This window comes from Carya illinoinensis, chromosome 8 (genome assembly GCF_018687715.1).
Source record: "Carya illinoinensis cultivar Pawnee chromosome 8, C.illinoinensisPawnee_v1, whole genome shotgun sequence".
NCBI lineage: Eukaryota > Viridiplantae > Streptophyta > Magnoliopsida > Fagales > Juglandaceae > Carya > Carya illinoinensis.
Window position 1 is genome coordinate 33412113 of NC_056759.1, and position 22265 is coordinate 33434377.

The 22265-nt window shown below is 34.4% G+C and overlaps 1 protein-coding gene and 1 non-coding gene across 3 annotated transcripts; one reads left to right on the top strand and one right to left on the bottom strand.

Annotated features, from left to right (window-relative positions):
- Positions 1 to 7070: 7070 nt before the first annotated feature.
- LOC122274842 lies at positions 7071 to 7178 on the bottom strand. Its single transcript, XR_006228384.1, has one exon. It is a non-coding gene; the product is annotated as a small nucleolar RNA R71 (small nucleolar RNA).
- Positions 7179 to 18886: 11708 nt separating this feature from the next.
- LOC122319237 lies at positions 18887 to 22087 on the top strand. 2 transcript variants are annotated; one of them, XM_043137213.1, is made up of 4 exons: positions 18887 to 19072; positions 19822 to 19970; positions 21567 to 21640; positions 21886 to 22087. In XM_043137213.1, the coding sequence occupies exons 1-4, from the start codon at positions 18964 to 18966 to the stop codon at positions 21920 to 21922; spliced, it is 369 nt and encodes a 122-aa protein (XP_042993147.1). In that variant the 5' UTR covers positions 18887 to 18963; the 3' UTR covers positions 21923 to 22087. The 2 variants fall into 2 exon arrangements, 1 of the variants encoding a protein (XP_042993147.1); XR_006245038.1 differs by having other exon boundaries at positions 18890 to 19072; positions 21567 to 21767.
- Positions 22088 to 22265: the final 178 nt, after the last annotated feature.

Here is a 22265-nt window from a genome sequence, read left to right on the forward strand (position 1 = left end):
TTTCTTTCATTTTTTTTAAATCAGCTGACGTGGCATGACCGACTGCACGACAACTATATTACACGACTGTGTGTAGAAGAATTGACTCAACAAATTGTTTAAAATCAGCTTAGTTAAAGTATTTTTTTTTTTAACTTCAACTTAGTCAAACTAGATGTCAACTCAAATCATTTATAAAATGAACCGATAGTAAACATAAAATTATGATCGATTATTAAATCTTATAATTCACATAAATTTAAATAATTTTGTATTTATAATCTTTTATAATTATATTTTAAGCATTATAGCAACAATATCCTAAATGTCTAAGAAGATGAAAAAATAGCGTTCATAATACAATAAGTGTTGAATATGCTTCAATGATATATATATATATATAAACTATTAAATAGATTCACAAATCCTCATCTTTGTATGTCAAGATTTATAGGTAAAGTTTATACAATATGAAATAAATAGTTTAATTTTATAAAATTAAATGACTCGTAAACAAGTTTAAATTCTTTTAAAAATTAATAAATTATTTATAAACACAAAACATAACTCAATAATAAACTCAAACTCGACTTATATTCCAAACAACATTAACCAAACCAGTTTAACTCACCATTCGTTAAAATTAGACTAGTCTATACCCTCACAAATTAGAATTTGTTAGGGCTGCATAACCTTCAAGTACTACATTAAAAGGTTCTCATTCTATCTTAGTGCAAGACTTTTCTCATTCAATAATATTTTATGGAAAATGATATGTTGCATAGACCATGCATGCAAGTGCAAGGCTTTGTCTGTGCATAAAATAAAATGAAAATTATGCATTTTAAATATATGAGTCCCTCATGTCAAAACGTAAAACCAACAAAAGATGTTCTTCTATTGAGATAAGATATTTGACAGAAGGTGTAAAAGAGAGACTATTTTCATTCCTCTATTTCCATATCTTTTTACAGTACCCTATACATTGCTTTATATAGAGAAAATAGTAACTAATAGATTTTCACAACTGCAGGATCAATCGACATAGTCCTACTAGGAAAGAATTATTTATTCTAGAAGATTCACTATTCTTCTACTATGATTTCCTTGCCTCTGCAGTGTGTACATTCGACTAAATAATGCTTTCGATTTTGCATGAGTTGTTGCCCTCTTCTCCTTATGTGACTGCTTGTGTACTTGATTTGTTTTCTTCCTTAACAGCCCCACTCGATGGAAGCAGCACTAGAGAGATGGTGATGTTTGATTGGAGTAAGTGAAACCGAGCTGTTGACAATGGCTTTGTCAGAATGTGTGCTATTTGTTCTTTGGTTGACACAAATGTGACATTGAGGATCTTTGCAGCAACTCTATCCCTTACAAAGTAGTAACTAGTTCCATATGTTTGGTGCGTGTGTGTAAAGCTAAATTGATCAAGAGGTAGGTAGCACCAAAGCTGTCACACCACAAAGTTGGTGGATCTTTTAAATAAATCCAAAGTCCCATCAAAAGTGACTAGATCCATAGAACTTCACAGGTAGTATTTGCTACTACCTTGCACTCGGCTTCAGTAGATGACCAAGCAATCATCGGTTGCTTTTTAGAACCCTAAGATACAAGATGAGAACCAAAAAATACACAAAGTTCACCAGTTGATCTTCTATCATTAGGGCATCCCGCCCAATCCACATCCCAAAAGGCTGAAAGAAAGTTTGCAGAATTTAGAAAAATGAATGCCAAAATTAGAAGTGAGCTTAAGGTATCTAAGGATTCTTTTGACAGCTTATCAATAATGAATTTTAGGATTATGCATGTATTGACACACTTTCTTAATAGCAAAGAATATGTCAGGATGGGTAAAGGCCAAGTATTGCAAACTACCAACGACACTCCTATACAAGTGAGGATTTTCAAATGTGGTTCCGTCAAATGTTGTTAGTTTAAGAGATGAATATATTGGAGTGGAGACAGGTTTGGCATTATGCATGTTGGTACAATGAAGCAATTCAGAAATATACTTTGATTGGCATAAGTATAGACCTTGATGATTTATGAAAATTTGGATGCCTAGAAAGTCCTTAATAGGAAATGACATGCCAAGAGTGGATATAAAATCTGAAATCAATTTAGAACTGGACCTTGTGACAATAATGTCATCCACATATATGAGAACAAAAAGCATATGAGTGACAGTGCGAAAAATAAACAATGAGGTATCAGATTTTGATTCCTGAAAGCCTAGAGACAAAAGCTTTGTGCTCAGTTTGGAAAACCAAGGGCGAGGGGCTTGTTTTAGACCATAAATGGATTTCCTTAACTTACACGCATGAGAGGGAAATCAGGATGTACAAACCCAGGAGGTTGGTGCATATACAATGTCTCTTCCAATTTATCATGTAAAAACACATTCTGTATATCTAATTACTGCAATGACCAGTTATGAGTGACAGCAAGGGATAAGAGAATGCGAATGGTAGTGGGTTTTGCCACTAAACGTGCTTTACGTCTTTCTAGTGTGCCATCAGCCTTTCTTTTAGTTTTAAGAATCCATTTAGGACCTAAAACATTGAATGAGAGTGATAGGGGAACCAAGTCCCATGTTTGATTGTGCAGGAGTGCATGAAATTCAAGGTTCATGGCTTCTTACCATTCTGGGTATTTAAAAGCTTCTATGTAATTCATGGATTCTTCAGGAATTTGTGTGCTAACTGTGGAAGTGAGTGAAAGCGAGGGTTTGTTTTGTTTAGGCCAAAAAACAGCTCCATCAGTGCGATTAAGAGGGCATATAATGTTTATCTTTGAACAGGTGATCATGGAATGGAGATTGGGATGCTGAGAAGCAATAGAGCTCGACGTTGCATTTTTCAAAGGAAGTGGCTAGGAGGAACTATTTGGAAGAGTTTGGAATGATGGGGAAGACGAAGTCAAGGTATCGGTGTGATTTGGGAAAATGTGTAACAGCCCGCTAGAAATTTAATTGTGAAATTTCTACTAGCTTTAAGAACCTCGTGAAGACCCCATAAGTTTTCACGAATCCATTAATCGTATAGGTTTTAGTCTAACTACATAGTTAGTGTTATTATTTACTATGGTATCCGAAGTGTGTTTTTAATTATTGGAGATAGTTAGAAGTGTCAAAATGTATTATGGTTTGTGCCGTTAGACTCGGAGGGTTATTTAAGGTCTTATGGCGCAATAACATTTTTTCATATTTTCAGACGAAACATCTGTTCAAAACTGTAGATATTATTAGATAAAAATATCTTGAGCTAATTTTTGTAGATATTATTGGATAAAAATATTTTAAACTAATTTTTGTGGATATTATTAGATAAAAATATTTTAAGCTAATTTCGTGGATATTATTGGGTAAGAGAGTCCCACACTTAACTCTCACTTTGGGTAAAAGAGTCACACACTTAACTCTCATTTCGGGTAAGAGAGTCCTACACTTAACTCTCACTTCAGCCTCATCTCTTCCATATCTCATCCATAAGTATCTCCAGCCACCCCTCCCCACGAAATTATCTTCATTTACACTTTCCATTAAAAGAATATCAAACACTCTCTCTCGAACAGTTTTTAGGAGTTCTTTTGCACGCCCATTTCAAAGTTTTTGTAAGTATTTTATCATAAAGTCTCTTTCATATAAGTTGTTTCTTTTTTAGTCTAATTTATGTGGATATCTTATTTATCCCATTTGAAAATCATTTGATTAGTCAAATATTATGTAAACTATAGAAATGTCATTCTGGGAGATAAACTGGAGAATATGTTATAGTTTGGAGTTTTTGACCAAGCTAATGGATAGATATTGGTCTGAAATTTTTATGGAGTATTGTTAACATGTATATATGACTATTGATTAAGGATTTTTGAATGATTAAAGGTTTTGATGAAATATTTTCTTAGATTTAGAAACTTAGAAACTGGATGAGGAAAAACAGTTTCTGTTTTGAGAAAATTTAACTCTTTGGTGGTCTAAACCTATTCCAATGATTTTGATAATTTTATTGGAAGATCATAATCATCTTATATACATGTTATATTATTATTTTAAAGATATTTTATGTTAGTTTCAAAGATATGATATTTTATGCAAAGAGATATTCAGATAAGCCAAAGTGTGGATGTTCTTGGCTAAATTTATGTTTTGGTTAATTTTTAACCATATGATCTTGAATTAGAAGCTTATATATGTTTTAGAATATCTTTTTAAACCATGTGATGGTTTGGTTTGAAAATCACATATTTATAAGTCATAGATCAAAAGGTTGATCAAAACAAGTTGGAAACAAAAATCAATAGAAATAGCATATGGGAATTTCGGCTCTATGGAGTTTTAATAGTTGTGATTAGTTTTAAATTTTTCTAAATTTATATTTGAATTGAGGATAAAATTTATATGAAGCATGTAAATTTTGGTGACTTTTGGAGTTAATATGCAAAATCCTTAAGTTATGGGTAAAATGGTCATTTTCCTACATGCAGAGAGTAAAATAGAAATTTTACTTTTTAACTTAGTATTTTTCATATTTCAATTTATTAGTGATTTAGTGCTAACTTTTAGAATCACTAATTACAGTTCCTCGTAATCGCGCTTAAAGTTTTATAAGAAACGCGGAGATTGAGGTAAGTTAGCTTTTAACTTACTAGCAGTCTACTGTGTATGTGTGCTAAGTAAAGGAACTACAGTGTATGTATGTATGTTATCATATATGTCATGCCATGCCAAGTTATCACGTAATTGTCTATTATATAGAATTTATTCTGTCATCAATTTTTATCTATTACATAATATATTCTGTCATGTATTACTGTACCTTACAAGTACGTCATGCTAAGTATGTCATCTATTACATATATGTCAAGTCATGTAATATTCACTGTTGTAAGTATGTCATGTTAAATATGTTGTCTATTATATGTTATGTCATGTTACAAAATGTTTCTATCTCAAGTTGGTCATGTATTTCAAGTTATGTTCAAGTCACGTTATGTTATGTTAGGGCTTCAGTCCTTTCGTATTCTAGTCACGTTTCATCTTGAGTTATGATTAGTGTGCGAAAGTGCACTCTATATACCCTATTATTGGACTAAAATGCTAAAATGTGAATAGAAATCATATGAATTAATATGTATTCTTAAATAGAATTTCTATTTACGTTGGGATACTCCTAAGCAGTTTTTTTATGTCTAATTTCAGAGTTTATAAAAGAGCAAGTCAAGCCCAGTCAAATTCAAAGGAGGACATTCATGGGGTTTGAGAGCAATTTGGAAGAAAAGAAAAAGAAAAAAAATCACAAAATGGAACCACAAGAAGTCCAAGTCCGAAATTCGTTAGGAGACAGTTTGGACATCTTTTAGTCTTTTAACTGTATCTTTTTACTCATATATCGTATTAATGCGATTCTTGATGCATTGGAAAGATATCTTAAAGGGCTATAACTTTGTCTGTAATAAGGATTTCCAAATTCAAACTCCTGAAGGCCGTACGTGGCTGCCAAGATAAGTCCTAAAATTTAGGCGATTTTTTTATGCGGAAATCAAGAGGACATTAGGATTTCTTTCTTACCCTATATAAGCATATCATTAGCACGAAATGGAGGGGAGGAAGAGGCACAAGAGGCAGATCTGAAGAGAGGAAAAAATCACTTCCATGGCCACCGTTCGCTTTAGTTTTCTCTGGAGATTTTTGTTGTCCATTATATTTATGGGTAACTAAATTCTCAAGTAGGGTTAGGGATGAACTTGCACATTAGATGGTATTCCTAATTTATTGTTAATTCATGTACTTGATTTTCAATTGTTAAAACTCTTTTGTTTTATCATTCTCAATTCATCGTTGATGTTTTCTTCTCCGAATAATCATAGAATTTATTGTGTTTATGGAATCAGTCATACTTTTTCTATTGAATGGATTAGTTCTTTGATTATGTTTGGATCAATTATTTATCTATATTGATTTAGTTTTTTGCTGCAATATCACGTCCTGAATATATTGTCGTCATTGGATTTTATCAATAAGGGTAGTAATTCACATTTTTTAAAAGTGGTGAATATTTTTTCAAAGGGTTTCATTTGATTTAAGTCTGGTTTATAAATCTATACTTTCCGATTGGGAATTGCGGGAATTGAGTTCCTAATTGAGTTATCCAATGAATTAAGAATAATTAAAATATCAGATTTGTGCAAGGGATTCCCGACACTCTACTGTTTGTCAAATTTGAGTACTTTTTCTGTTATTCACTTTGCTTCACTTGAATTTACATTTAAAATTAATCTTTATTCTCTATTACTTATTTAATATTTTTTCTTTAGTTTCTTTGTTGCTCTTGCTATTCTTTTAATTTGTCTCCCTGTGGAATCGATACCCCAAAACTGTGCTACAACTACCGCGTTATTCTTTGGGCGTAATCAAATTTTGGCTCCGTTGCCGGGGAGACGGTAGAAGAATTGTGAGATAGTTTGTCTTTTCAACAGTTTGTCTTTTCAACAGTTTGTAAAGGTGGTAACTTCGTTCCCTATTTTAGCTTGCTGCATCTTTTTTTTTATTTTCTTTTTCTTTTTGTAGTTTTTTTTAGTGTTGGGTTTTTCTCTACCTTGCATGCACAGGTATAGAGACGCCTTGGGTCGGTTTGCTTGTAGACCTGTATTAGAGTCAGAGTTTAATTTTTCTGATAATTTGTTTGATAATTCTTCTAATTCTGAGAAAATGAGTGAACACGAAAATCAACCCACTAGGACCCTTCAGGATTACCTCCACCCTACACGCACAGCCACACCATCATGCATCATGTTTCCAACTAATACTCGCCAATTGGATTTTAAAACAGGGATGATACAATTACTCCCTACTTTTATGGCTTGGAAAATGAAAATCCATATGTGCACATTAGGGAGTTTGAGGAAGTAGTTGCGACTTTTCATAGTCAAAATGCAACTGATGACATTGTGAGACTTAAGTTCTTTCCTTTCTCTTTGAAAGATAGAGTTAAGAGTTGGCTATACTCATTGAAACCACGATCTATTGGGTCATGGAATGAGATGACTCAGGTCTTCTTTAATAAATATTTTTCCCAACATAAGACCAATGCTTTAAAAAGGCAAATCTCCACCTTTGTACAAAAGGACAGTGAGACTTTATATCAGTCTTGGGAGAGATTTAATGAGCTATTGAGTATGTGTCCTCACCATGGGTATGAGAATTGGCGCTTAGTGAGCTATTTTTATGAGGAACTTACACGTAGAGAGCGTCAATTTGTGGAGATGATGTGTAATGGTGAGTTCTTACAGAAAGATCCTGATGAGGTCATAGAATACCTCAATGAGCTTGCTGAAAAAGCTCACATTTGGACTGGACCTAGTGCTACTGAGAGCACAAATAGGTCACGACCTGCAGGAAACCTAAATGGTGGTGGAATTTACCATCTCAGGGAAGAAGATAACCTAAAGGCTAAGGTTGAGATGCTCACTAGGGAGCTAGAGATGTTGAAGAATAAAGACTTAAAGCCAATACACGTGGCTAATCATGCAGAGTCTTTTAGACCATGTTTTGTGTGTCGCGGGGTAGATCATCTTACCCAAGAGTGTCCCACATTTGCTGAGATGAGAGGGATGTATGAGGAACAATGTAATGCCTTAGGTATGTACATGAAGCCTGTTGCACCTTTCTCTGATACCTACAATCCTGGGTGGCGTAATCACCCCAATTTTAGCTGGAAGTCTGAAAACCAGCCGTCTGCACAACCCCCTAGATCATATCCTGCACCATATCATGCACCTTCATCTTCTAGGAGTCCTTTAGAAGACACTTTGCATGCTTTTATTGAGACACAGAGTAAAACTAATCAAAAGTTTGAATCTTTGATTATGCAGGTTGTTGAAGAAAACAAAGAGATAAAGAGTCATATATCCAAGATAATGAACTCCTTGAGTGTGAATGAGCGTGGCAAGTTTCCTTCTTAAGCTCAATCCGCACCCCAAGGTCAGCATATGGTACAAAAAAAAAAAATTAAAAGAAGTCAATGTCATTATAACAAGAAGTGGTAAGTCCTTACACATTCCAACAACTGATAAGCAGGAACCAAGCAATGATAGCACCGAGTTCCCCAAGGATGCCGAGGTAATCAAGAGTCCAGTTAAGGTACCATTTCCTCAAGCTTTAAAATCTGGTATGCGAACTTTAGATCCTAGTAATGAAATCTTGGAGAACCTCAGGCAGGTAAAGATTAACCTTCCTCTTTTGCATGTTATTAAACAAGTTCCCACTTATACAAAAGTTCTTAAAGATTTGTGTACAGTTAAGAGGAAGCACCATATTAAGAAGACAGCATTTCTGACAGAGCAAGTTAGTACTCTAATTGAGCAGCGAATTCCTCCTAAGTATAAGGATCCTGGTTGTCCAACCATTGCATGTAATATTGGAAATCATGAGTTTGGGCAAGCCTTGCTAGATCTAGGAGCTAGTATTAATTTGATGCCTTATTCCATTTATTTGCGGCTTGGTTTGAGTGAAATTAAGCTTACTTCTGTCGTGCTTCAGTTGGCTGATCGTTCAGTTAAGAAACCGAGAGGGATAGTTGAGGATGTTTTGATCCAAATTGACAAGTTTTATTATCCTGTTGATTTCTTAATTTTGGACACTCAATCAGTTATTGAGTCTAACTCTAAAGTTCCTCTCATATTAGGTAGACCTTTCCTTCCTACGGCTAATGCACTTATAAATTGCAAGAATGGGTTGATGAAGTTATCTTTTGGAAACATGACCATGGAGGTCAACATTTTCCATATTGAGAAGCAGCCAACAGATGACGAGTGCCACCAAACATATATGATTGATGCACTCATAGACAAGGGAGTTCACACAACTCATGATTTTGATCCCCTTGAATATTCCTTTGTGAATTCTGAGTTTAATACATCTGTTAGTGATTCATCTGATGTTATTGATATTTGTGCTGTTTTTTATGAAACTCAGGATTATGGCACACAGGTTTGGCAACAGAAATTTGAGGAGTTGCCTAAGAAATGTGGAAAATAGATTCCTGTAAGTATGAAAGCACCAAGAGTTAAATTGAAATCTTTGCCTAAGTCTAAAGTCTATAAGGTTAAAATGAAAGTGTTTCATGATAAAAATATTCTTAGGAAGAGGTTTAAACCTAATGACCGAATATGCTTATATGATTTTGGATCTCACAAGCACAAAGGAAAACTTCGGTTTAAGTGGACTGACCCATTTCTAGTGAAAAATGTTTTTGTAAATGGGGCGGTAGAAATAGAAGATCCTAAGGATGGTCGGATCTTTAAAGTAAATGGTTCACGCCTTAAAATATTAATTGATAGGCAAGTTCCGGAAGTGGAAGACATTCCACTTGTGGATCCAGTCTATCAACCTTGACCACACCACCAAGGTATGTGTTTCTTTATTTATTTTGTTTTGCTATGTTTTGTTTTTATTTTTTCTTATTTTCTTTCTTTTCCTTTTTGTTTGCTGTTGTTTTCTTTGTTTTTGATTGCAAGATAGTTTCATTTCGTCATTTCAGATTACCATCTTTGGTGTTTAGGGAGCTACCCACGTCACTCATCAGGTGTATTATACCATTTTCAGTTACTCCCCATTCAATTTTGATTCTTAAACATTGAGGACAATATTTCATTTAAGTTAGGGGGTGGTGGTGCAAATTCAGTTTTTAAAATGCTTGTTGGAACTCTGTGGCATATTTTCATGTGTCAATTTTTTTTTAATTTGCATCACACGTGCATCATTTTCACATGTGTACTCATTCTCATTCATAGCCATTTTCGTGAATTCACCAAAACCACCAGATCATTTTTTGCTGAAACATTCACAGATTCCTTAATGCACTTATCCAAGTTTTGTGGTAAGATGGTGGTTTGACACATGTAGCTAGAGAACTCTTTTGCTTAAGTTTTCATGTGAGTTTGGAGAGGATTGAGAGCATACAAATGCAGTAAATTGTGATAAGAGTTCATTGATCTGTTGAATTGGGCACTTCTTTTGAGAATATCATTACATGGTTTGCGGTACAATGGTGGATATATTTGGGATATGACGAAGGTCAACTTAGGATTAACGTTTGAGCCTTTCAAGCTATCCTTTCTATCATAGACCCCTAGTAGTCAACTTTGAGCCAATAAAATACTTGTAGCTTTTTCTTTTCATATGCCCATATCGTCCATGCCTCTCCACATTGGAGTATAACTTATACACAGATTTTCTTACCCTTTTTACTTCCAAGTGTATACTAGGTGTGGAATTTGTATTTTCTTTCTTTAATTTTATCATTTTCAATTAAAAAAAAAGAGAAGAATAAGACGACGGAAAAAAAGAGAGGAGTACAAGTTACAAGTGTTCAATTGAGTGAGATTCAAAAAAAAAAAAAAGAAGTTGGTATAGATGGAAAGAATACAAAAGTGGCATGTGTTTGTCCATCAAATTGTTAAAAAAAAAAAAGGAAGAAGAAGGAAAAGCATTATTATTTGATGATCTGAAAAGTTGGAGAGTATATTAAGTGAGAAGTGTAGTCTATTGAGATATTTAATAAAATTCTATTTGTATATACTTAGAAGTTCTTGAATCCCTTTCATCCTTTTTTTTCATATAACCCCAAAACCAAGCCACATTACAACCTTTTGTGTTGACCATTATGATCCTAAATAAGCTATTGGAAAGATTGATGGAAGTCTCATTTGTTAGTGTTCCTATCATAAGATCAATGTTTGCTTGTTACTTGTACATAATTGCCTAATTTTCCATGAGAGTGTATATACACCCCTTGTCAAATCCATAGAGAGAGCCCTTACACGAAACACTATTATACCCGTAAGTTATGGAGTTGAACCTTTTGCTTAAGATGTTCTTGATGTTGCATGTGTCAAGGTTAGTGGTACGATGGTTATGGCTTGGAGAACACACACACACTCTGTGGATTGCTATAGGTGGATTGATCTTAATGGGTTATTGGATTCCTTAGATTGTTTTGATATGTGAATCTGGAAAGTGTGACTTGATGGCCTTTATGTGTGATTTTCTTTGGTCTCTTTCGTTGTTTTGACATGAAAATTGTTAGGGACTAGCAAGGAGTAAGTTGGGGGTGTGATGAGTGTGTGAAAGTGCACTCTATATACCCTATTATTGGACTAAAATGCTAAAATGTGAATAGAAATCATAGAAATTAATGTGTATTCTTAAATTGAATTTCTATTTACGTTGGGATACTCCTAAGCAGTTTTTTTATGTCTAATTTTTAAGTTTATAAAAGATCAAGTCAAGCCCAGTCAAATTCAAATGAGGACATTCATGGGGTTTGAGAGCAATTTGGAAGAAAAGAAAAAGAAAAAAATCATAAAATGAAACCACAAGAAGTCCAAGTCCGAAATTCGCTAGGAGACAGTTTGGATATATTTTAGTCTTTTGACTGTATCCTTTTACTCATATATCGGATTGATGCGATTCTTGATGCATTGGAAAGCTATCTTAAAGGGCTATAACTTTGTCTCTAATAAAGATTTCCAAATTCAAACTCCTGAAAGCCATACGTGGCTGCCAAGATAAGTCCTAAAATTTAAGCGATTTTTTTATGCGGAAATCAAGAGGACATTAGGGTTTCTTTCTTACCCTATATAAGCATATCATTAGCACGAAATGGAGGGGAGGAAGAGGCACAAGAGCCAAATCTGAATAGAGGAGAAAATCAATTCCATGGCCACCGTTCGCTTCAGTTTTTTCTGGAGATTTTTGTTGTCCATTATATTTATGGGTAACTAAATTCTCAAGTAGGGTTAGGGATGAACTTGCACATTAGATGGTATTTCTAATTTATTGTTAATTCATGTATTTGATTTTCAATTGCTAAAACTCTTTTGTTTTATCATTCTTAATTCATCGTTGATGTTTTCTTCTCCGAATAATCATAGAATTTATTGTGTTTATGAATTCAGTCATGCTTTTTCTATTGAATGGATTAGTTCTTTGATTATGTTTGGATCAATTATTTATCTATATTGATTTAATTTTTTGCTGCAATATCGCTTTCTGAGTATATTATCGTCATTGGATTTTATCAATAGGGGTAGTAATTCACGTTTTTTAAAAGTGGTGAATGTTTTTTCAAAGGGTTTCATTTGATTTAAGTCTGGTTTATAAATCTATACATTCCGATTGGAAATTGCGGGAATTGAGTTCCTAATTGAGTTATCCAATGAATTAAGAATAATTAAAATACCAGATTTGTGCAAGGGATTCCCGACGCTCTACTGTTTGTCAAATTTGAGTACTTTTTCTGTTAATCACTTTACTTCACTTGAATTTACATTTAAAATTAATCTTTGTTCTCTATTACTTATTTAATATTTTTTCTTTAGTTTCTTTGTTCCTCTTACTATTCTTTTAATTTGTCTCCCTGTGGAATCGACACCCCAAAGTTGTGCTACAACTACCGCGTTATTCTTTGGGCGTAGTCAAGTTACATTCAGTTTTGTGAGGTCTACAACAACTGTGGCACATGAAGTATGGGGTCACAGCAATTGTGATGCATACACTACGTGAGACACAGCAATTGTAACACGTAGAATACATGGGGCCACAACAATTGTGGAGTATGTATTTAACTGCATTGTGACGCGTAGAATATATGGAGCCACAACAACTGTGGAATATATATTTAACTGCATTGTGATGTGTAGAATACATGGGGCCACAACAACTGTGGAGTATGTATTTAACTGCATTATGATGTGTAGAATACATGGGGCCACAACAACTGTGGAGTATGTATTTACACGTAAAATATATGAGGCCACAACAACTGTGGAGTATGTATTTTTCATGTTAAGTCAAGTTTGTGTAGAATACATGGGGCCACAACAACTGTGGAATATGTATTTACACGTAAAATACATGCGGCCACAACAACTATGGAGTATGTATTTTTCTTGTTAAGTCAAGTCTTAGAACCAGTTCATGATAAATCAAGTTTCATATCACGTTCATGTTAAGTCAAGTTTCAGAACAAGTTCATGATAAGTTAAGTTTCATATCATGTTCATGTTAATTCAAGTTTCAGAGCAAGTTCATGCTAAGTCAAGTTTCAGATCAATTCATGTCAAGTCAAGTTCAATTCATGTTTCAATTTAAGTTATGTCAATTATGCTATGTTGTACGCCAAGTTATGCTTTAATTACTTATGAAATTGATTATGCATTTATGCTTTTACTGTCATCCATGCATCATTAGCTTGTGTGGAAGTTTTTTGTTAACTTACTGAGATTTGTAATCAAATCTCACTTTGGTAGTCCCAACTACCATTCCTCCCGAATTTTAGATCTTGTTACAGGACCTGAAGGAGAATCAGGAGCTAATCAACTAGACACAGTTGACTAAACGACGGTGCGACGTCAATGTTAATATAGTAGTTAACGTAAATTACTACTTGTACGATGGAGTTGCATCTCTAGTACTTTTTGGATCATAACCATTTTGGACTAGTGTTGTGATCTTAGTTGTTCAATGGGTCTTTATGTATCAAGTATGTTTTAAGCATTTAGGATATTTTCAATTTGGTGTATAGTATTGCTAAAGAAAAAAATTATCCGCTGCAAATATTACATAATGTTATATGCATGTTAGGAACATTACATCTTATATGTCATGAACGGGGGCAGGTAACCTTGTGTTGCATATATCGACGCTTCAAATGTCCGTCCGATCCCAAACGAAATTTGGAAGCGTTACAAAATGTGTGTGGGCTGAGTTGTTCAAAAGAAGAAATGGAGTTTGTGTGAGGAATCGAGAATGGACCAAGGGAATTTATGTGAGATTTAGCTAGAGAATTAGTTGAAGGCTAAGTGGGTGAGGACATGGGTTGGCCGTGCATGTGAGTGATCGAAAATGGGTTAGTTGAAAGTGTATGGGTTTGAGCTAGAAACGTAGTGGGAGGTTGAGAGATTTGATTGGGCTAAGTTTGAAAAGGAAAGTGTGCTTCATTAAAGATAACATCCCTAGAAATATAGGTCAGGCTCGATGGAAGATGAAGACACTTGTAGCCTTTATGATCAGGGATGTAGCCCATAAAAACACAAAGTATTCAGTAAAAATCCATCTTATGACGATTGTAGGGCCGTAAATTGGGCCAACAAGCTTAGCCAAATGTGAGAAGGAATTTATAGTCCTGATTTTTTAAAAAAAGAATTTGAAAATTAGACTTATTTTGCAAAACTGGGGTAGACATTCTATTTATTAAAAAAACTAATGTTTGAAAAGCTTCAAACCAGTATTGTTGAGGTATAGATGATTGTACAATGAGGGAAAGACCGGTTTCAACTATATGTCCACGATGGCCTCAACTATCCCATTTTGGGCATGCGAGTAGGACATGTGAGATGATGAATTATTCTACTAGATTGCAAAATTTTTTTTTAAGTGGTCAAAATTCACCTCTCCAGTCTAATTGGACGACCAAAATTTTTGACAAAAAAAAATTATTGACATAACGTAAAAAGCCAACAAAGATTGATGAAACAAGTTGATTGAAACAGAAACATCCAAATGTATTTGGAGCAATCATCAATAATTGAAAGGTAAAACCAACAACCATTAGATGATAACATTGGGGCCGGACCACACACATCTAGAAACAATAAATTAAACAGATGTTGAGAACATGATATGATGTTGGATGAGGTAATGCATGTGTCTTGGCTTGTGAGCAAGCCGAACAATGGCAAACAAGTGTATTTGTTTTAATTGGAAGCTTAAAATGACAAATAATAAAAGCTATGGTTCTTGAAGAAGGGTATCCAAGTCGTTGATGCCACTGGAAGGAGGAAGTGCATTCACCAATAAAAGCTTGAGGTGAGACCAAAAAGGATAATGAGGTCGTAGCATCTATAGGTAGACATATAGTCTGTCTTTAACGGTGCCTTCGAGGAGAACCTCCCGAGTTTGTAAATCCCTAAAAAAAAAAAAGAACTAGAGTGAAACTCAAAAAATACAAGATTATCATGACAAAATTGACGAGCAGATAATAAGTTTTTGTAATTAATGGAATATGTAGAAGCTTAAACAGAAGGAATTTGCTCGATGTTGTGTGAAGATGGGCAGAATCGGTATGCTGGATTGGCATCGTGGAACCATCTCCTATACTCACTTGATCAGTATCATGGTATGAGGAAGCATCTAAATTAAGATTACTAAAATCAGAAGTGAAATGGTTGGCGGCAACAGTGTCTGGGAACCAGGAGTTTATGGGAGGAGCAAATGATGGTATGGAGGTGATATTTGCTGAAAGTAAAGGTGGTGAAAAGGCCTAATAGCTATGATTAAACATGTGATAGCACGAAAGGGCAATGTGCCTGGGTTTATGACAAACTTGATAGTATGGGCGAGTTTCAGATCGATTAGAAAATAAATTAGAGTGGGGACAACCTCATCCACGTTCACCCCAAGAACCTCTATTAGAACCTTTACCTCTACTAAAATTAGAAAGAGAAGAATGGGGTTTGTAAGAAGTAACGTGTGCAGCAAGGGGATTTCCACTAAGAAGTGTTTGGTGTTGATGTGCCAAATGAGATTCATGGTTTAAGAGAAAACTATAGAGTTGAAAAGGGGAAAGTGGGTCTACTCGTGTGGTAAGGGAGGTAACCAACGACTCATAGTTGATTCCTAGCCCTGTAAGGAGACACACAGAGAACTCTAAAGGAGATAATAGGTGACCGGCAGCTCCTAAAGATGCAACAAGAATTTTTGCTTTATGGAAATACTCGGTTAATTGACTCAGATCCTTTCTTTAATGTGGCTAATTGATACTGTGTTTGCATCACATGGGTGGAAGATTGCACAGCAAAAAGGCTTTGTAAAGTTGTCCAAACTTCCTGAGCAGTGGTGCAGTCAAGCACCTGGGAAAGAACTTAATCAGATAAGGAAGAGTTAAGGGCCGAGAGGATGAGTTGATCTAAGAGAAGCCACTGAGTGTGTTCTGGATTGGGGTTACCGTTGATCATAGGGGAAGCCATAGTAAAGGTGCCATCCAGATGATCAAGTAATTGATATCCTTTGAGAAAGGGAACCATTTGGGCCTTCCATAGAAGATAATTGTTTATGGAAAGCTTGATGGTGATAAAGTGGTTTGCATAGTCGAGAATGGAAGGATTGACAATGGGTGTTGGGTTCTGTGTGGAGGAGATGGGGGATGACTCATTGGACGCCATGGAAAAACATAGTAAAAAAAAGTTGTGAAGACAACAGTCTTTCAACCTACTCTTGATACTATATTGAGATAACTGCTTAATATGAATATCAATTGTTTGACAAAAGATTTAAAAGAGAAAGACTATTTTGATTCCTCTATTTCCATATCTTTTTACAGTGCCCTTTACATTGCTTTATATAGGGAAAATAGTAACTAAAAGATTTTTACAATTGCAGGATCAATCGACACCTATCCTACCAGAAAATAATTATTTATTCTAAAAGATTCACTATTTTTCTACCATGTTACCTTGAACAAGCATAAGAAAAGCCAAGCAACACAACGAGGAGTAAGTAATATGGTGCTTACTTTGTTTTGTTTAGCAAAGAGGGAAGATGGGAACAGATAAATGAAAAAGTTGATAAAAGGTCAATAAAACGGACCAACCAATAAGGGCATCAGCAACCCAAATATCTCTCTATTAGTGTGAACTATCACAGACACATATATAAGCAAGATAAAAGGTCAATGTATAGAAGAAAAACCAGTGTAAGAGTAAAGCCTACTGACTCAACTCATGAGATCCTCCAAATGTAGCATTTGATATAGCCCAAGCAGCCTCCTTCTTGATGTCAAATACAACATTTTGGAGAAGATGTACGAGAGGGAGAATGATGTTGGCCTCAATAACAGCCTGTAACAAAAATTATTAAAGATAGCAATAAGGGATTAATCATGTAAAATTATCATAGACCTAACCATTTCTTAGCAAATCATTTACTGGGAGAATAAGGTTTCATTAACTATATCCAGAGTAATGTTTCAATTTAATTGGCACCTTAGACTTAAAACAACTGTATTCATCAAACTTGCTCGCTGCCTTATAAAGAAGTGAGTGTCAGATGTCAGATGATTTAACCTTGTTGTCCATTCAGTAAGAAACGCATGCAAACCCACGACCCTCAGCATTTCTAGCTAACCACATGATTTTGATTAAATGATTAACTACCTAAAACAATGGCTCCTAGGAAAATCTTTCTCGGTGAACAAGTGGGTTTTGATACAACTTATTTCACCATTAAAAAAAGGGTTTACGTACACAAAATAATTATGTTGTGTGATTCTCTTTTCCTGCAAACATGTAACAGAAACCAGTTAAAGTGTGAGAATGATCTGGTTTAAGACAATACCAGATGATAGTTTTCATTATGTTTAAATAGGATTTTACAAGATCAGATGCTTTTCAAATATACAATAGAAAGATAACGATATATACAAGTTTGCCAGTGAGCCATTGAGTTGTTATGAAAGTTATCAACTTTATTTTCAAGTTCAGTGTTTTGGATATATTTGGATTCTGGAGTTTGAATGTTTTGGTTAACTAAATCAACATGCAAATTATCGAGAAAAATAATCATCCATCATTGCAGAAATCATGAAACAACTTGAAACGAAATAAATAACAAGAATAGTCAATCAAGGATGAGGAATAAAGAGTCAAGACCAGCTCATTTGATAAAAACAACTAATTACACAACTTCCATACAAGAAAATAATTTCATATGAGAAATTGTCCACTTCAAGAAAGATAAATTCCCTATAAACCACCCCAGACTGCACAACAAATTCTCCTAAAGAGTCAAGACCATCGCATTTTCAATTCCCTTGTTAAACTATAGGTTGCAACAAATCACCTTTTTCAACTATACTCTTGGAAGCTCCTCCACAAAATTAGGTTAAACTTAATTTTGATGGTATCTTATTTCAACCTTCAGAGTTAGCTAGTATTGGTGTTGTTTTAAGAGATAATATAAGTGTTGTTTAAGGTAGATGATATTGAAGTTTTAGCTACATTACAGGATTTACAATTAATATTGCATTTGGGTGTTTCTAATATGATTTTAAAATGGGATTCTTTGACTATTATTGAAGTGATTTGTTCTAAATAATCGAATTTATCTAGACTGGGTTTAGTGATTGCAGAAATTCAATATCTTCTTCTTTGGTTCAAAGTGTGTGATGTGATCCATGTTAGTCGATAAGGAACTCAAGCCAGTCACTTGCAAGACATGCTTGTTTTGTGAAAGACATTATACAATAGTGGCATCAATGTCTAGATTTTATCCAATCTAGAGTTTTTATTAGATGCTGTTTTTGTAAGTATACTTCTTTGTGATCCTATGTACTTGTATTTCATTATGAATGAAATCTGTTTCTCTCTCTCTATATATATATAGATATTTAAATATATATATAATAATAAAACTATTCTCACACCTAAGATCTTTGTTAAAAAAAAGGTACAAATTATTGGTCAATTGCCCATTTATACTAGAGAAATAATATTTGTAGTCATGAATTGTATAAGGGTCGAGCACTCATTTTAAAAAAAGTGAAAAAGAATTAGATCCACATGAAAAAATTAATTTTTTAATAATAGATCCTACTCATTTTTTAAAGGAGTGCACGACGTTTGCATAACTCATAACTGTATTTAATATTATTCTTTTAACTACAACTGATATAGTTAATATCATTATTCCTTATTAAAAATATAAAATTTAGTTAATTGTTAATCCATGTATGTTTGTATACATTCGACTATGGCTTGGGCCGTGGAATTGGGCTTCTTTAAAGTCGTATTTCCTTTCCGGGATTTTCATATACGACATGCCGTCTGTGAATCACTCTCGAAGTCATATCATGGGAACTCCCCAATTTAGAGCTGCAATGGCCTGTATTCGCGAGTTAAACTCTAGAGGCTAGTGAGGAGACGATGGCATGGAGGCAAATAATCTTCAAAGCGAGAGCGATTTCCATCTCCCCACATCCGCATCCAACACCTGGGTTCTCTAGATTCTTCTCCAAAGCATCTCTTTATGTAGGTGAGGTTTTTCTCTGAGTTTATCACATACCCATCAGACGGTATTCTCTCTCCGTTTCGTTTCTTAAAAATGTAAGAAATTTTGGGAAAGGAGAAGCAATTTCTGGGTGTAATGATTTTTTTTTTTTTTTCTTTTGGGATCTTGCTGAAAATAATTTTGTGTCTACCATGCTAAATAGTTATACGAGGTAATATGAAGCATTCTGTATAAAAAAATGAAGCATTTATTTTTTTTTTCCCCTTTCTTTTGTGTCATTACTTTTTACTTTCATTTGGTTTCTGAACAAACTTAGGATGGCATTCCAAAGATCTGATGTTGTTTATATTTTCTTAATAGCGAAAAACATATATCAACGAATATAAATGTGGGGTGAGAGTAAAGGTTGGCTCTTTCTGGGGTCCCGGATGTTCGAAAAAAAATGGAAGTTGCAACAATTTGATTCCATTTCTTTGCAACCAAACCAAGCATTGACCTTTTTTGGTTTCTGAATTACTGAGATAATTCCAAAGGAGAAGGAAATTGATTGTTCACGATATTCTTTTTGAGCTGTCTGGGTTTTCTGAATTTTGTTTTTGAAATTAAAAAAAAAAAAAAAACTTGCATAAACTAAGCCAAATCGTTGGATTAGGCTCAGTTGAGGAGAGGTCTTGTTTTCTCATTCCTCTAATTACTAATATTTTTCACCAGGAAAAGGTTCCGGTTGTTGGGCTGAGTAATTGAGTTTGAGGCTCTGATTGTTGTCGTTGCAGAAAAGGTTGGCATACCAGAGTTTTTAAATGGAATAGGGAAAGGGGTTGAGTCCCACGTGGCTAAGCTTGAATCTGAGATTGGTGACTTTCAGAAGCTGCTCGTCACTCGCACTCTCAAGCTCAAGAAACTTGGCATTCCATGCCAGCAGGTATTCACTGCAAATTCTTCTTAGTTGTGCCCGCATGCATTCCTGTCTGATATGCACACCGGTTTCATCATAGTTGTGGCTAGAAATATTTGCACTTTGGAGTTTGTATCGAGAAGTTTCTGGTTTCTCCTTTTGTAAGGTTGCTTCTAGGGCAGAAAATAAGATTTAATATATAAAAGAGAAAAACAAAAGGTTGCTCCTAAATCAATAAGTTAAGTTCTGTCCTGCCATACATGCATATCAAGACAGAGCTTGCAACAAAACTATAACTTATACAGCCCCATTATGCTGATATATTGCAAGGACTTCAAGTTAGGCCAGAGACTATACAGTCTGATGCATGTCTTGTCTGAAAGGTTCTCTATATTTTTCCCATTGTAGCCTAGCTATGATATGCTTGTCTAATTAAGTGTAGAATCAGAATGAACTATTTCTTAATTTTTGCACGGTATTAGGCAAAACCTTGAAAGGATATATAGAAGCTCATATAACATATGCAAAGCTTCATATTTGCTCACCTGGCACAGTAATCTATACACCTGTTTGAGATTTCATTATGTGCATCTCTCTTCTTCAATGTGCACAGTAATCTATTAGGTTGGCGAAAAAAAAAGATGACTCGAAGAAGAGATATGCACATTGAATTGATTAACATTCAAATCTACTCCATTTTCACTATTTTGTATTTATGCAACCAATTTTCAGTCCCAGTTGTGATGAATAATGTTTCTCTAGATGATATGTTTTTGCCTCAAATTTCTTGCTGTGTTTTGGGTTATAGTTTTTTGTTCTTTTGTTTTTTTGAAATCACTAGCAATACATTCCAACCTGGCAGCTGATTATTTTTCTTTGAGTTACCATGTTGATGACCCTATGATCTTCTTTCGTGGCTTTTGGCTGATATCACAGCTTGACATTTATCACACGAAGTTTGCAGTTACCATGTCATGATATGTTAGTGTTATTCTTTTCTATGCTATGAGAATCTGATAGACGTTGGTCTATGGAATATGGGACTTTGGTTGATTGCCAAAAGATAATTGGACTGATAGATTTATGATGGTTTTGAAGATGTCATGTAACAACTTTGCCTTGTTTGTATTCGCAGATTATATGAGATGAGATCAAAGTTCAAAATTGAATAAAATATTGTTAGAATTTATTTTTTTAATATTATTATTGTTTTGGGATTTGAAAATGTTGAATTGTTTATTTTATTTTGTGTGGGAATTTAGGAAAGTTGTAATGATTAGATGAGATGTGTTGTGAAAACAAATGAGATTATCATCGTATTGTTTGATTATGGTTCTTTTATTTGATATATGTAACTGTTTTACTTGTGAGGATGAATGCTTAGACCTTTGACCATGGCTGTCTTAGCCAGATGTCATTTCATGGTCTGATGGATGGATTTCACAATTAACTTCTTTTGCATTGGTAAATTACATTTAGTACATTGGGCTTGGCCTGAATGAATTTCGATTATGAGATTTTCAGGGGGGAAAATATGGCATGATCAAGTCTATATATTATATTTGGGGCATGATTATTCTGGTCAACTTCCATATTTTCTAACATCTTATTTTTGTTTTGCAGAGGAAGCTGATATTGAAATATGCCCACAAGTATCGGCTGGGACTCTGGAGGCCTCGAGCTAAGCCTTTGAAATCGTAATTAGTTTCTTAGTAACTAGTCATTTAAGGATTTAAGAGCAAGATTGTTGTCTACTGGAGAACATGATAGCTGGACATTTACACATGAAACTGTTTTTGTCTTGAAGAGTTTTAGCATCTAAATGTAAGAATTTAGTGGACAGGATTCGTTGTTTTAATTCTAAGTACTTGTGCGTTGTGTACCATGCATGGTTAAACAGTTTGGTAGTTGCATGCATTAACCATATAATTTGTTATTGCAGAGTGACTTCTGAACAGCGAAACAAAAAATTGTTCTAGCTGAGCAGGAGGCCTTGTTATGGATTTGGATTCCACCTTTCTGTTTGAAGCACATATGATTGTAATGTTATCAACCGGTAAATGTAAGCTAAAGAATATCAGCAGTCTTTTCTAATATTATGTTGAATCCATGTTCTTCCCCCTATAAGAGGGGAGGCACTCATCCCTCCTTTTGCGTTCTCACATGAGTTTTTATTTACCGACTTTATCTGCATTCTCTCACCTTTACTGATTAAAGTGGATCTAACCGGGATGAGATTTGAAGAGTAATACTATATGCTACACTTTCATCCTATTACGTAAAATTTGACACATCTATCACTATTGAATTATAAAAAATTAT

Coding starts and splice junctions, on each gene's coding strand:
- LOC122319237 (XM_043137213.1), top strand. CDS start 18,964: ATGGCATGGAGGCAAATAATCTTCAAAGCGAGAGCGATTTCCATCTCC. Junction 19,971..21,566: donor TTGGCATTCCATGCCAGCAG/GTATTCACTGCA, acceptor TTTGTTTTGCAG/AGGAAGCTGATATTGAAATA. Junction 21,641..21,885: donor CGAGCTAAGCCTTTGAAATC/GTAATTAGTTTC, acceptor TTGTTATTGCAG/AGTGACTTCTGAACAGCGAA.